A 13,697-nucleotide genomic window follows, 5' to 3' on the forward strand; every position below is an offset into this window, starting at 1 on the left:
CTTTGGGTTGCCCTTTTCTGGCTAATTAAAACGTACGGTTAAAAGAGGGAGCGGTTATGTCGCTCTTGGCCAGGGTGTGGTTTGAGTGAATATAAATTTATGTATTTGTATTCAACTTTTTTTTACTTAATTTTTGACATAGTATGCATATTGAAAATAAGAATAATTTGTTATGACTTAATCCACTTGATATATATATATATATATATATATATATACTCATGAATTCAAAAAATCACCACCAAATAGTATTTTTGAGGAAACACTCATATTTATATGAAAGAGATATGTTCTAAAACTAAAGAAAAGTAAAGCATGGGAGTGATGGTAGATTAAGAAATTTTTTTATATTTTCATTTTTTGATCTTTCGAAAATCACTTCAAAAAAAGCAATAAATTAACTTTATATAGAAAGAGAGAATACAAGGGGAGAGATTGTTAAACAATGACTCAATATAGAGAAAAAGAAAGATTATTGGCGATGGCATAATAGAGAAAAGAGAACGAGATAGACGAGAGAGAGAAATAAAGCAAGATGATAGAGAAAAAAGAAAAAAATATCCTAACTATAAAGGTAAATGGTATTTCGTTTATTGACTTTAAGGAGGCCAATGTCATTTTTAAAAATATAAGGGTGATTGGTGTAATTTAGACAATTTTCAAATGTTTGTAAAATTTATCTAAAATATTTTTTAGAATTCTTATTTATTATAAAGGTTAATTACAAAAAATAATCCTCTATTTTTTTCAAAATTTTAATTTTTTTTAAAACGTTTAATTAGTTTATATTGTTATATTTTTTTAAAATAATTCATTAAAATAGTATTTATTAACTAAGATATAAATCATAAAAGATAAGATATGGACAAGATTTTAGACTTTTATCATTTTTAATGTATTTGTTAAATGTTAAACTTACCTGACAACCATTGTAAAAGAAGACGCGTGACATTTTATCTAGCATTTATCTTTTCCTCTCCAGATAAACATATATTGGATCTTACAGATAAGAAAAAATGACGCATATGTCATTTAGTATATTCCAAAAAATTTAATAAACAATTTGATAAAAATCTTAGAATATTTCACAATTTTATCTTCACTATTCCATATATTGGTTTAGAAAATATTTCAACCTTATCTTAACAAACATTACCTAAAAATATAACAATTTGAAATGTTATGTTTTTTCACTATACCGAAGGTATAAAATTTTTTATTTGCATCACCCAAATGTTTAATTTGATCCGTCATGTTTAGCAAGTAAAAGATTTAGAGGGAAATGATATAGCATTTTAAGCCACCTCATTTGATCAATTAATCTCTTTTAAAATTTTGTCATTTAATTAAGAATAACATGTCCACAATTAACGATTTATTTTAATGATAAATTAATAACATTACATATTTGATACAAATTAAAGGTCTGGACTTAGTATTCCAAAAATAAAAATCTGATACATAAATTATAAATATAGTAAAATATGAATAGTTTTTAGTGATTAACCCTTGGCCAAATTGGTTCGTATTCTTTGGCTTAAGAGGGTTAAAAGTAATTCCTGCACTTTTAAAAGGGTTAGATAATCCCTTTTGCTTTTAAACATTAGTTGAATAATTGTTAAAGTATAAAAACAATGACTCTAACAATTAAAATTGAACTCAAATTCGAGCTCGTATCGAATTCTCAATCGCAATCATATCTCGTTTTCTACTTTTAAACATTAGTTGAATAATTGTTAAAGTATAAAAATAATGATTCTAACAACCAAAATTGAATCTGTTGACGTTTTGAATCAGTCGACAGAGATTTGTTAACCCGCACTTGTATGGTAGATCCAAGAGGTGAACAATGAGGTATTCGGTCTGGTTTGTCGAGCCGACCACCCGTCCCTGCAAGATACTCCGACATTCCAATTAGTGAATGAGTAAGCAAATATGTTTGGGTGTTTTTTAGGTTTTTTTGTAAAGAGTACGTACCGTGGCCCTTAAGAGGACTTGTTGATATATATATTAACAAAAAGCTTTCTTGTCTGTTCTGTACGTGTAGATGTGATGGGATGGAATAGCCGACAGGGGTGTCCCTGCCGCGACGAGATGTCGACGAGACCCTCATTAATGAGGATAGGATCTCCCATTAATGCGGATGGAATCTGTCATTAATGAGATAGGATCTGAGGGGGATGCTTGAAAATCCAGTTGCGACTGTAATGATGTTGTTGCTAGAAGGCTAGGATGGGACTGGCATGGGCCGGTGAGATGGGCCGAGAGAATGGGCCCAAGGGGCCCAATCAGGGCGGCCCTTGGCTTGCCGGTATGCTGCAACACGCACCTCTTTTGTGATGCGAGCTTACGAACTAAGTCGACGAGCTATGAAAGTCATTGGGAACTCGCCCAGAGTGTAGCTGAGGGCCGTTTGAATATGCCAAAGAGTTAAAGGTGCTACCGGGAGCTCTCTTGCCCTCGATGTTTGACCCCGAGCTTCAGCACTGCCGAGCTCGCTTTAACGAGCTCAGTTTGATCTATTGGGCCTCGGACGTTTGGGTCGAATCATCATGTTAAGTTCGACCTACACAGAGTAAAGCGAGAAATACCCATAACAGAACTCAACTTCGAGCTTGATTATAATCTCATGATTGCACTTAAAAGAGTTATTCAAAATTGAAGAATTCCATTTTGCCCAAATCGAATACAAGAGCACTAGCAAGAGAGTATGTGTAATGCGATTGGAGTTTAAATTTTGGTATAATTAATGAATTATGGTTTTGAATTAACAAAACTATTTCATTTGAAAACTTGATATTCATTTTACATTATTTTTCATTAAGTTTTAATTATGCTTTGTTACTCTTAAAAATTTTCTATTAATATTTTAATTAAAAATTTGAGATTAAATTACAATAAGATTAAGAATTTAATAATTGTTATGAAATAAATTAAAATACAAAAATTAATTTTATTGTAAAATATGCAATTCATGAACAAATAATGTTATTTAGTATTTCGCTTACGTTCCAACAACTGCCGGGCCAACCCGATTCTGTTTTCTAACATGGGCCGGGCTTAAACACTGCTGAGAGAGTTCTGAGAGAGAGAGAGAGAGGAGCCATCGATCTTCGTCACTGGCCACGCGCCGATCTTATGCAGTGCGAAGCGAAGATCGAACACTCCGTACAGGTCGAGACGACTCATCCTGTAATCCAGTAAGAACACTGATTGCTCTCTTTGATCCGAATTCTCTTGATTACCTTTGTTTTTGCTATGTTCATCATTGTGCTTCCGTCGAAGTCTCACATCATCACCAGCGGTCCAGCACGGCACCTGTTGTTGGGATGAACCCCGAGCAAATATTCGATACTCTTTCACGTATCTACTATAGATTTCTTTCATTTTTGTCGAATTTTATTCTTGTTCCTTTTGTTTATTGAGTTTTTTTTTTTTCCGCCCAAATTGAGTTCTGTTCGAGTTGCTGAAATTTTTTTGTTTAGATGTATGTTTTCTTTGAAATTGGATTTCGAATCCCGTGGTTATATTATCTTATTCAAAGTGGTGATTTTCCTTTTTCCTGGAAATTTTGTGGCATACTTCGGGGGTTTTAGGGAGTTGGTCTTAAAAGCACAACCCCAAAAGCTAGGGTTTGGCTGCATCATTTCGGTTCAGTGAGCAATCTCGGAGGCCGTCTATTACAAGAATTCACTGCATCTTTTGAGGTTTGGGTTGTTTTGAGGATTGAAGCGTGGCTGTTTGGATACAGGGATGTCAGGGAACAACAGTAACGCGCCAAAGAATATTGGGGTCTCGTCATCCTTTGGTAATGTGGGGAATTCTTCAAATCTGCCAGCAAATCCAACTGCTCATCTTCAATCACAGTCCCAACCTCAACAACAAATGGGTTCTGGTTTTCCTAGTCAATTTCAGCTGTCTCAGCTCTCTGTAGCTCAAGCCCAGGCGCTTGCCCATGCACATTCAAAGGTTCAAGCTCAAGCGGCACATGCCCAATTCCAAGCACAATTACACGCTCAGGGGATGGCCGTTAATCAGTCCCACACTGCTGGGATTGGGAATCTGGCTTCTTCTTCACCGTTGGTTAATACACCAGGTAATGCAAGTCTAAGACGTGCACCTCAGAAGCCACCAATGCGGCCCCCTGGCTTGTCACCTGCTAACACAATCTCTCCCTTGAGAAATATGGAGCTTGCTGCTGCTGCTCGTAGAAAGAAGCTGAAGCTCCCTGAGAAGCATTTACAGGAGAGAGTAGCTGCAATTTTACCTGAATCTGCTCTTTATACTCAGCTTCTCGAGTTTGAGTCTCGTGTGGATGCTGCTTTGACAAGAAAGAAAATTGACATCCAGGAGGCCATTAAAAATCCTCCCTCTATTCAGAAAACGCTTCGGATCTATGTGTTCAACACTTTTGCCAATCAGACTCAAACAATTCCTAAGAAGCCAAATGCTGAGCCCCCTTCTTGGACCCTTAAGATAGTTGGAAGGATCTTGGAAGAAGGAATGGATCCTGATCATGCTGCGATGATGCAGAGATCGAGTTCCTTGTACCCAAAGTTCTCAGCATTCTTCAAAAGAGTCACCATTTCCTTAGATCAGAGACTATACCCGGAAAACCATATTATTATGTGGGACAGTGCCCGATCACCAGCACCTCAAGAGGGCTTTGAAGTAAAGAGGAAAGGGGATAAAGAATTTGTGGCCAACATACGGTTAGAAATGAATTATATGCCTGAGAAGTTTAAGCTTTCACCAGCATTAATGGAAGTTCTTGGTATTGAGGTTGATACTCGTCCTAGAATTATAGCTGCTATTTGGCACTATGTAAAGGCTAGAAAATTGCAGAATCCAAACGACCCTTCTTATTTTATTTGTGACCCCCCACTCCAGAAAGTATTTGGTGAGGACAAGATGAAATTCACTATGGTTTCACAGAAGATATCACATCATTTGTCTCCTCCACAGCCTATACATTTGGAGCATAGGATCAAGCTTTCAGGGAATAGTCCAGCTGGGAATGCTTGCTACGATGTATTGGTGGATGTTCCCTTCCCAATCCAAAAGGAATTGAATGCTTTATTAGCCAACACGGAGAAAACAAAAGAGATTGAATCATGTGACGAAGCAATTTGTACTGCTATAAGAAAGATCCACGAGCACCGCAAGAGACGAGCCTTCTTTCTTGGTTTTAGCCAATCGCCAGTGGAATTCATTAATGCTCTGGTCGAATCTCAAAGCAGGGATCTGAAGCTTGTAGCAGGGGAAGCAAGTCGTAGTGCTGAAAAGGAGCGGCGGTCAGATTTCTTTAATCAACCATGGTAAGCCCATCCACTAATTGCTGTTATTAGCTTTTTCTTTCACATTCTTATAGAAAAAGGAGAAGATAAGTGAAACAGATAGGCCCATTGTAAATGCATCCCTAAAAAGGAAAAAAAAAAGAAGCAAAAAAGATTCCTCAGTGCATAAGGTTCCCGCCTTGGGAGGCTTGTTGGAAGGTCTTTTTTATGTGGCAGCCTTACCCTTACTTCGTATAGAAGATATTTTCACAACTTGAACCCATGACTTTTCAGTCATAAAGAAGCAACATTACTGTTGCTACCAAGGCTCGCCCTCATTTTAAATGTATCCCTACGCTCATTGAATTTGAAGCTTGTGTTGACTTGGTGACCTTTCTAGGAAACTACTAATATTAAAAAGATAAAGAATGCAAGCATATGATAGTAGATATATGTATAAATACACATTGCAACCCACAACACAGCTGCTTCCAATGTGGGTACAGGGAAGGTTAGATACACCTTACCCTTGTACATAGATATTATTTCTAAAGTTCTGAACCTGTGATCTCTAGCTAGTCACGATGCAGCCACTTATGTTTTTTTTTTCTCCTTCCAAAAGTAAATATAACCAGCAAAACCCTCAATGAAGGGGTGAGGAGAGGCCCAAAACAAATGGAAACTATCTATCCACAAGAAAAATTATCTATGAACAAGTGACCGACCAAGACTAGCTATGTACAAGAAAAATCATCTAAGAACAAGGCAAAAGAGGAAAAACAAAAAGAATAATCCTCCTTCACAAAAGTAGGAAATGAGGAGTGTTCCCTTAGGAAAATGGCTTTCTTTCCTCTCAAAAGCTCCTGTATTTCTTTTTTATTATAGGTTCCACTTCACATAAGGGGCAGTGACGTTCCATGCTCTCCTATGTCACCTCCATGGACAATTATGCAACCAAGAACATAAGAGATCCAAAACTGTAACTGACATTCCACAAGTAACTCTAAATAAAGCAAAAATGAGGCTGCACAACTGACACACCATTTTACAAAGAATAAGTAATCCACTGTTTTCCTGCCATCATTGTGTTATGTCATTTGTATTAGATTAGAAGTTATGTAAACGAATATTCTGTCTGCTTGCATTTGTATGTTTCCTTTGCTGGTCTAAGCTTAGAATAAATATTCTTCTAGAAGGCATGTTTCTAGAAGGGTGGCTGACCGATTTAGTTAGTTGGTTAGTCGGTCAGGCGGTCAGTTGGTTAGTTAATGTAACTCACAACCCTATAGTCTATAAATAGGGATCGTGGGGCAAGGCAGGGGTGCGCTCTTCATTCCGAGAAGGGTTGTTTCTTCTATTTCTATCTCGTGGGTTGAGATTGAGTGAGAGATCGAGAGGAAGACTGGGAATAAGTCTTGTAATCTCGGGAATCATGGTAGTTTTCAGGGTATATGGGCTAGGTGGATTCGGGAACTCTTTGTAATCATTCTCAAGTGTGTTTTCAAGATAGTGGATTGGAAGGAGGCACTTCAGTCTGGATGTAGGTCTCATTTTTGAGACCGAGCCAGGATAAATCTTGTGTTCTTTACTATTTTTGTTATCCTTGTTATTTTTGCCTATATCGTTTGTGTTCTTGGGGTTTGGCGAGTGATTTCAGTGAGTAATTGGGTTGAGAGAATCAGTGGGATTGCTGTGTTCTACTCTAACACTTGCATATATAGCACCTATCAATAAAAAAATGTCTTCTTATCCTAAGATTTTTACTAGTAAGAATATGGCCAAGTGATGTAATCCAAACAAAAAAGGGCCATCTTGGGAGATGCTCTAGAACTCCAGATATCCTTCCTATGAAACTGAGCAACACCACTATATATATGAGTGTTTTTGTTAAATTGTTAATACACTATTTACTCAGTGCATGCATTCATCTGTTATAATTGATTTTTGTTTTAGGTGAAATTACTCAACTGATATCTTGGAAAAATAATGGTGACCAGCTGAATGTTTTTGATGTATAATATGATTGCCATTAGGCTAGTCATAGGATGCTGTCAGCTACAGTTTGTTGGCTACTTTCTGATGTCATACTGTATACCATATGTCATACTCTCTCTCTCTCTCCCCAAATTGTAATTAATTGTTTTATGGACATTCAGGGTTGAGGATGCTGTCATTCGTTATCTAAATCGCAAGCCAGTTGCTGATGGTCCTGGAAGCACATGAATTTGAGATCATGGAGCTGCTCTGAACTCTTTCTTCAATTTTTGGGGGAGGTCCTCTGTGGAAGCGCTATCCGTATATATCTTTGACCTTTTCAATAGTTATACATAAGAGGAAAGGTGCATGTTTACAAGGAAATGTTCTTTAGAGCATTTGGGCATTTCATTTCTATTTCTCAGGCCGTGGAGTACTGTGATTATGCAAATGCCAACAAAGTGTCGTAGTTTGCCATTGCAATACACTCGTTATGTTAGTGATAGATTATGTGCTTAGCTGCCTTTATTAGTTTGTCATGACTGCTATGTCCATGCCAGGATGAATGTATGAAAAGAGGGGGAAGAAAGGGTTGTTCCTTTTAATTTTAATTTGGGGGGCGGGGAGGGGAAGGAAATGAAAACCTCCTGTTTAACTGTTTATCCTGTTTGAATCTAACTGATATGATTTGGAATATTATGATATGAAGGAAGTTTACTGTATCTGTATATGGTTGTATCCATATGGACCATGTCATTAATGATCAGAGATAGCCCCCCACTGAATTCATGGACAATATATGGCTGTCTTCATATTGAGGGAGTAGTTGCGCATGCAACATAAGATGCTTTAATTGGGCAACCAACAGTTTCCTAGTGAAAAAAGGAGAATGGTTTTGGAAATAGAAGATCTTTTGCCAAATTTTACTAGTTTGGAATCTCAAAACCATTGTTGATCCATTGTTTGGATGATTGCAACAACTGATGTTCTTCCTGCAGATTCTTATAGTTGTTGGACCAGTATGGTTTCTATTTGTTTACTCCCAGGATGCCAACCTGTTGGCCTGGAACAGTGCATGGAATGCTCGCTCTCGCTAGACTTCCAACTTTGTGCTATGCTTTTGTTCATGTTATTTTCATGATTCACTGATAAATCAAGCTATCCTTGTTTCAATGCTATAATCTGTGGAATGTGCATGCTGCTGCTGCTCCCCAGCCCCAGGCTTCAATGCTCTACTATTGTTTAACTTTTCTTAGCCTTGGCTTGATTTGAAATACTTAAATTCATGCCTAAAGATTTCGGGATTATCTTTTCCCAAGAAACCCATGTGCAGAGTCAAACCAAGAGTCGTTCTTTTTATACATTTCTAGCAGATTTGTCTGGAACAGAGACAAACATGAAAACTAAAACCATTGCATCGCTCTGTTGGTAATAACTTTTGTTGATACATCCCCCTACTAAATGTTCGAGTGAAGAACTCGAACATGGACGCGGTGCCATGAATTGTTCAGTATTCCTCTGAAGTTCCAAATGCTCTTTGCCTCTTCTGGTTGAATGCTTGCAGCTGTGTCCACCTGCCACCCCAACAACACGACACAAGGCACAAGGGTGATATAAATTGCAATCCAAACACGGAGGTAATCTTTGACTCCAAACTGCATCATGAACTTAATTTGACAGTATGAACCTCTATCCAGCTGCTATTTTGATGCTTTAACCCTGATGGTCAATGGTTCTATAACCAACAGCTAGAGTTTAAAGAATAAAGTGGCCTCGTTCTATTCACTGAATAAGATGACTAGTTGCTATAAAACCTTACCGCTTTGGCAACTATCTCAGTACTACTTGGAACTTGGACGATAGCCTGAAAGAACGCCCATGCCCATTTGTCGCGGCTTGTATCATGGGCTGTGTATGGAATGCCACCCTTTTGGAATCTGGGTGCTTCCCCCCAGGTTTTGCCCCCATCTGCTGATACATCTACTCTCTCAATTCCTCGAACCCCTCCTGACACCGCGTATCCCTTGACGGTTATCTGCACAGAAAAATGCAGTAAAATAATGGAGCTCAAAGAAACTGCATGTGCCGCACCAGGTCCTAAAATCTGGGAAAAAGTGGAAACTGTCAAATGATTAGAATTTAGAGCTTGCAAGTTTAGAAATTAATGACTGAGCTTTCCATCCTTTACAATGCTCACGTGCTCTAAGGAACATATCGCACACTGTCACGAAGAGCAAAAATCCTTAAATTTGTAGTCAGAAGATTATGGCCTGCAGTATTTACTCGAAGGTAGAATATTCCAAGCAGTTAGAAACCCATAAAATTGCTCTTTTTAATGGGGAGATCACAAGTTTGAAGTTGTTAAAACAGTCTTGTTGTAGAACAAGGGTAGGGCTGTATACAAAAACAACCTTCTCTGACCCTTGCACGGCAGAAACCCTTGGGACACCCTTTTTAGTCTTTAAAGTTGAATTTTACATTTTTTTCACGACAGTGCACCACAAGAAAACAATCACACTAAATTCATGCATCATAAGAGTTATTACTAGTATTTCTTGAAGGTTAACTGTAGTTTGGCATGGAGGGCCTACCTTTCTAGGCAGATTGGTCTTTAATGTCATTACACATCAATCTCTTTAGCACTCAAAACATTGTAATAGCACTTCTTTGAGTGATAAGAGACTAATATGAATGGGGGAGTGAGCAAATACCTCTTTAGCACTATTGTAACAAAACTTCTTTGCTTGATGAGAGATTAAATGATGGGGGGGGGGGGGGGGGGGGTGTTGAGCAATACCTGAACTGGAAAATCCATTTGAGGAGTCCTTGTATACCAGTCGACGTTGTCCCAATTAACATAAGGTGGAAACATCTTGTAGTACTTTTGCATGTAGAAGCCCTATCAAGAATATACGAACTCGATTATTAAGAAAATTGATAAAAGTACATGGTGTTAGTACCATGACTAAACAACACTCTCACCTGGCTTTCTTCACTGATTATGTTGATGGAATTCAACCACTTGACAGAACGGGCACCAATAACACCAGGGACAATTGCTCGTAGCGGATATCCATGGTCCCTTTTCAGAGGCTAAGGCAGGATCATATACCAAAAAACTAAAATCAAGGTGGCAATTAACCTGCTTAATTTCAATAAATCAAAAGGCATAGAAACAAAACTGTGACTTGTTGATGATTCTGTATTAGTAGAAGGAATTTATGAGTGCATGTGTTGGTATTGCTTAATGGATGGGGCAAAAACACCAACCCAAGAAATAGGCCTTCCAACTAATGGCTTGTGTCTGAAAATTTTGTGAAATATGCCTATCTTGCAACCAACCAGCCCATAGGGTATTGGCATCAACACAGGTTAGGGAGGATTACTATATGGCGTCGAGAGTCAATCTTGATGGATTTAGTGTTATCTAGAAACCAAGTGTCAATATATGATAATGGAAAGGGAACCTAATACATTTCAAAAGGAGAATGGATAAAAGGATGATTAGATCCACATTCTATGTTCTTCTTGAAGCATAGTTAACAAGATCTTCAGGAGAGAAGTTATTGTCAACTTTTGATCTTATTTTACTATGAATTTTCTTGAGTCACCTACATGAACAAGTAGAAATAAAGGAACCCAGGATGGAGGTTAAGAGAAAAGGCATAAGGGGTAAGGAAAGCTAGCTAGAAATATGAAATTTATGCCTGCAACAAAAGATAAATGATCGAGAAACATGTGAATTTGTTAGATTAGTACAAAAACTATGCTCTCTTGCAGAAGAGAAAGGATTCTTACCTATCCATTCATCTCATACGCTAGTAGAACATCATTCTGGGGGTCAGTTGCCTGAGATAATGGAATCGATGCCTTGTATGGCCCACCTTTTTCCTCCTGCAACCACTAAGCAGTGGCTGAAAAGGGGGCGCAGAAAAGGGAAAAATTGCATTTTCAAGGAAGATACAGAAAGTTGCATTACCTTACACTTGTCAATGCTGGCAAACTCAACATGCTTTCCACCTAGTGGGGTAGCACTTGTTAACTTAGCTATCCCAACAAGTTCAAGAACATCTGCTAATTTGGCACCACTCCAAATGGCTGTTTAGAAGATAGAAGCAAAAAATGGGTGCATCGAAAAAAAGGGTCAGTTTTTTATGAGATCCATCACCCCTGTAGTTAATGAAAATAGTGAGATGTGAAAATTTTAGTCCTACAATACTCAAAACTATGTAAGTACAATTCAAAAAGAGAATGCAGATTTGTCATTTATTTTTGATGCAGTTGTACTTCAGAAGAAGCAAACAGGAAGTTCTTGTTTGTGCTGCACCGAACTTGCTAGAGTATATATGAGCTACTCAAGCATGGCTTTGTTTGATGTAGCAAAACAGTTGAGAAATTGATAACACTTCCAAGTTACATCCTTAGTTTCATGAAAACATGAACAACTATTTACGAGCATGGCCATTTAACTCCTATATTCATGCATCTCTTCACACTTGAGGTGTTCTAACATAAATATATAATAGTTGTTACACATGCAAGATGACTTTGTTCCCATAGATGAATCTCTACATACATGAATCATATGTGCAGAATTATCTTAATTAAAACATCTACAAGAATTAAACTTCCTTTGAAATAGCTAATTTACTTTATCCTTTTGGCATGACTAGAATTAAATTCATTGCTCCCCAGAGGATAGAAAAATATAGTCAAGTGCAGACTGCAGAGTACAAACCATCTGCAACATCCCAGCCAACATCATCTATAGTTTCGCTTTCACTCATGGCAGTCCTCCTATTGCCAGCACACTAACACAAAGAAAGTGTTGAATCCAATGTAACTTAAGCAATGTAGAAGCAAAGTATTTGTAGAAATAACACACCTGTAAAGTGACGGCAACATTGTATTTCGGGAGGTTCCTATTATATTTTACAGAGAAGCATCAATCAGTCCTTTCTTCAAACAATTTAAATGCATGAAAATGCCTAGATAGATCCATCACTCACCTTACATCTTTCATGAACAGCTGCTTGGAAGCCTGAATCAAACCGGTTATTGACACACAATATCTGCTCTAGGCAAACCGATCAACTCTGCAGTGAGTTAAAATTGAATTGCAAATTAAAAGTTTAAAGAGATGACGGAATTAATTAGAACAAAGTGTGTGACCTTTCTATGTCTTCAGCTATGGGGATTGGCCCATGGTTTCTCTTGTAGAAGAAGTCCACGGGAGTCACATAAGAGGATATCAGAACTGAACGAGGCGGCTCCGCATTGAAGGGCTCCTGCAAACAAGATTCTATTTCAATGTCTACTTACAGTATCAATTTTGCATATAAAAATTCTCTGAAAATATTGATATCGTTTCGAATTAAGAACATTACCTTGGCATTGATTCGAAGACGGGTGACGAAGGGGTTCCCGTGAATAATCCCACGGGCCGCTCAATCCCGGCATTTCCCCTCAAGATCTGCTCTCTCTCTCTCTCTCTATGTGCGCTGCGGTCGCCGATGAAGATGATGGTGATTTCCGACCTCCATGTAAATTATATATATAGAGGGAGATAGATGCTAATGAGGAAAAAGGCAAATCAAATTAAGGTCGCGACATCGCCGACATGGATCAGACGGTTTGGACAGAAGCGTGACGATAACGATGATGATCTGATCCGACATATTGATCTCTGTGATGTGGTGCGAAGGTGGCACTGGCTGAGCTGTGTGATTTTCAACGACGGGGGTAACGAGCTGTCTGTAGCGGGAAGAGACCATGACGAAGAAGCTAATAGGTTGACACTTGGATAGCTGGTTTTCTCCGATGGGCAGGTGGCTTTCTGTCTGACTCATTGACGATGGTGAGCTCGATTCCAGCCACCCAGAACCACGTGCCCGACTTCTGGTTTCCATGCATTCGCCATCTTCTTCTACAGCCATCTCCATCTTCATTTCATCTTTTCTTTTTTAAATTATATTTCACTAAATAACATGCAAAAAAGATAGTTCTTTTAGGCTTGAAATTTTAGATCATAACTAAATTAATTATAAAGTAAAAAATTAAACAAACACAATCTTATTATAATTTCGATTAGATCAATGTAATTGATCTAATAGAAGTAAAGTTGACAATAAAAAATTAAATTTGTCAAAAATTAAGATGACACTATGTTATTTATGTGATAACACGTATTTTCTTTAATAAATTATCATATATCATTATTATCTCTTGTTAGGTGATGGGACGTGAGCATTGAAGTGGTTTGAGAAACATGAGGCAAATATCGCTAGACCTATAGATTAAATATAGAAAACGATGCCCCCAGGGCATAGATCAATTGGTAACGGAAGAACTGTTGAGGTGTTGCTTTCTGAGTTCTCAGATTTCATGTTCAAGCCCTCGATAAGGGAGAAAGTTCAGCAGTCAAAGTGACCTTGAACGTTGAAAAAC

The 13,697-nt window shown here is 37.8% G+C and overlaps 1 protein-coding gene and 1 pseudogene across 3 annotated transcripts in view; one reads left to right on the forward strand and one right to left on the reverse strand.

The window, feature by feature from the left end:
* The window catches only part of LOC127799019 (SWI/SNF complex component SNF12 homolog), a 47,830-nt gene extending 39,858 nt beyond the window's left edge, over positions 1-7,972 (forward strand). Inside the window, exons 1-3 of one of the 3 annotated variants that reach the window (XM_052332702.1) lie at positions 3,034-3,200; positions 3,597-5,318; positions 7,433-7,972. In XM_052332702.1, coding sequence (XP_052188662.1) covers positions 3,754-5,318; positions 7,433-7,499 — 1,632 coding nt within the window. In that variant the 5' untranslated portion in view covers positions 3,034-3,200; positions 3,597-3,753 and the 3' untranslated portion in view covers positions 7,500-7,972. Of the gene's footprint in view, positions 1-3,033; positions 3,201-3,596; positions 5,319-7,432 lie in introns of those variants that run through there. The other 2 variants (XM_052332703.1, XM_052332705.1) reach the window with 2 other exon arrangements.
* A 510-nt stretch (positions 7,973-8,482) lies between these two features.
* Positions 8,483-13,167, reverse strand: LOC127799024 (sulfite oxidase-like; annotated as a pseudogene).
* Positions 13,168-13,697: the final 530 nt, after the last annotated feature.

The sequence above is a fragment of the Diospyros lotus genome, chromosome 4 (genome assembly GCF_014633365.1).
Source record: "Diospyros lotus cultivar Yz01 chromosome 4, ASM1463336v1, whole genome shotgun sequence".
Classification (NCBI taxonomy): domain Eukaryota; kingdom Viridiplantae; phylum Streptophyta; class Magnoliopsida; order Ericales; family Ebenaceae; genus Diospyros; species Diospyros lotus.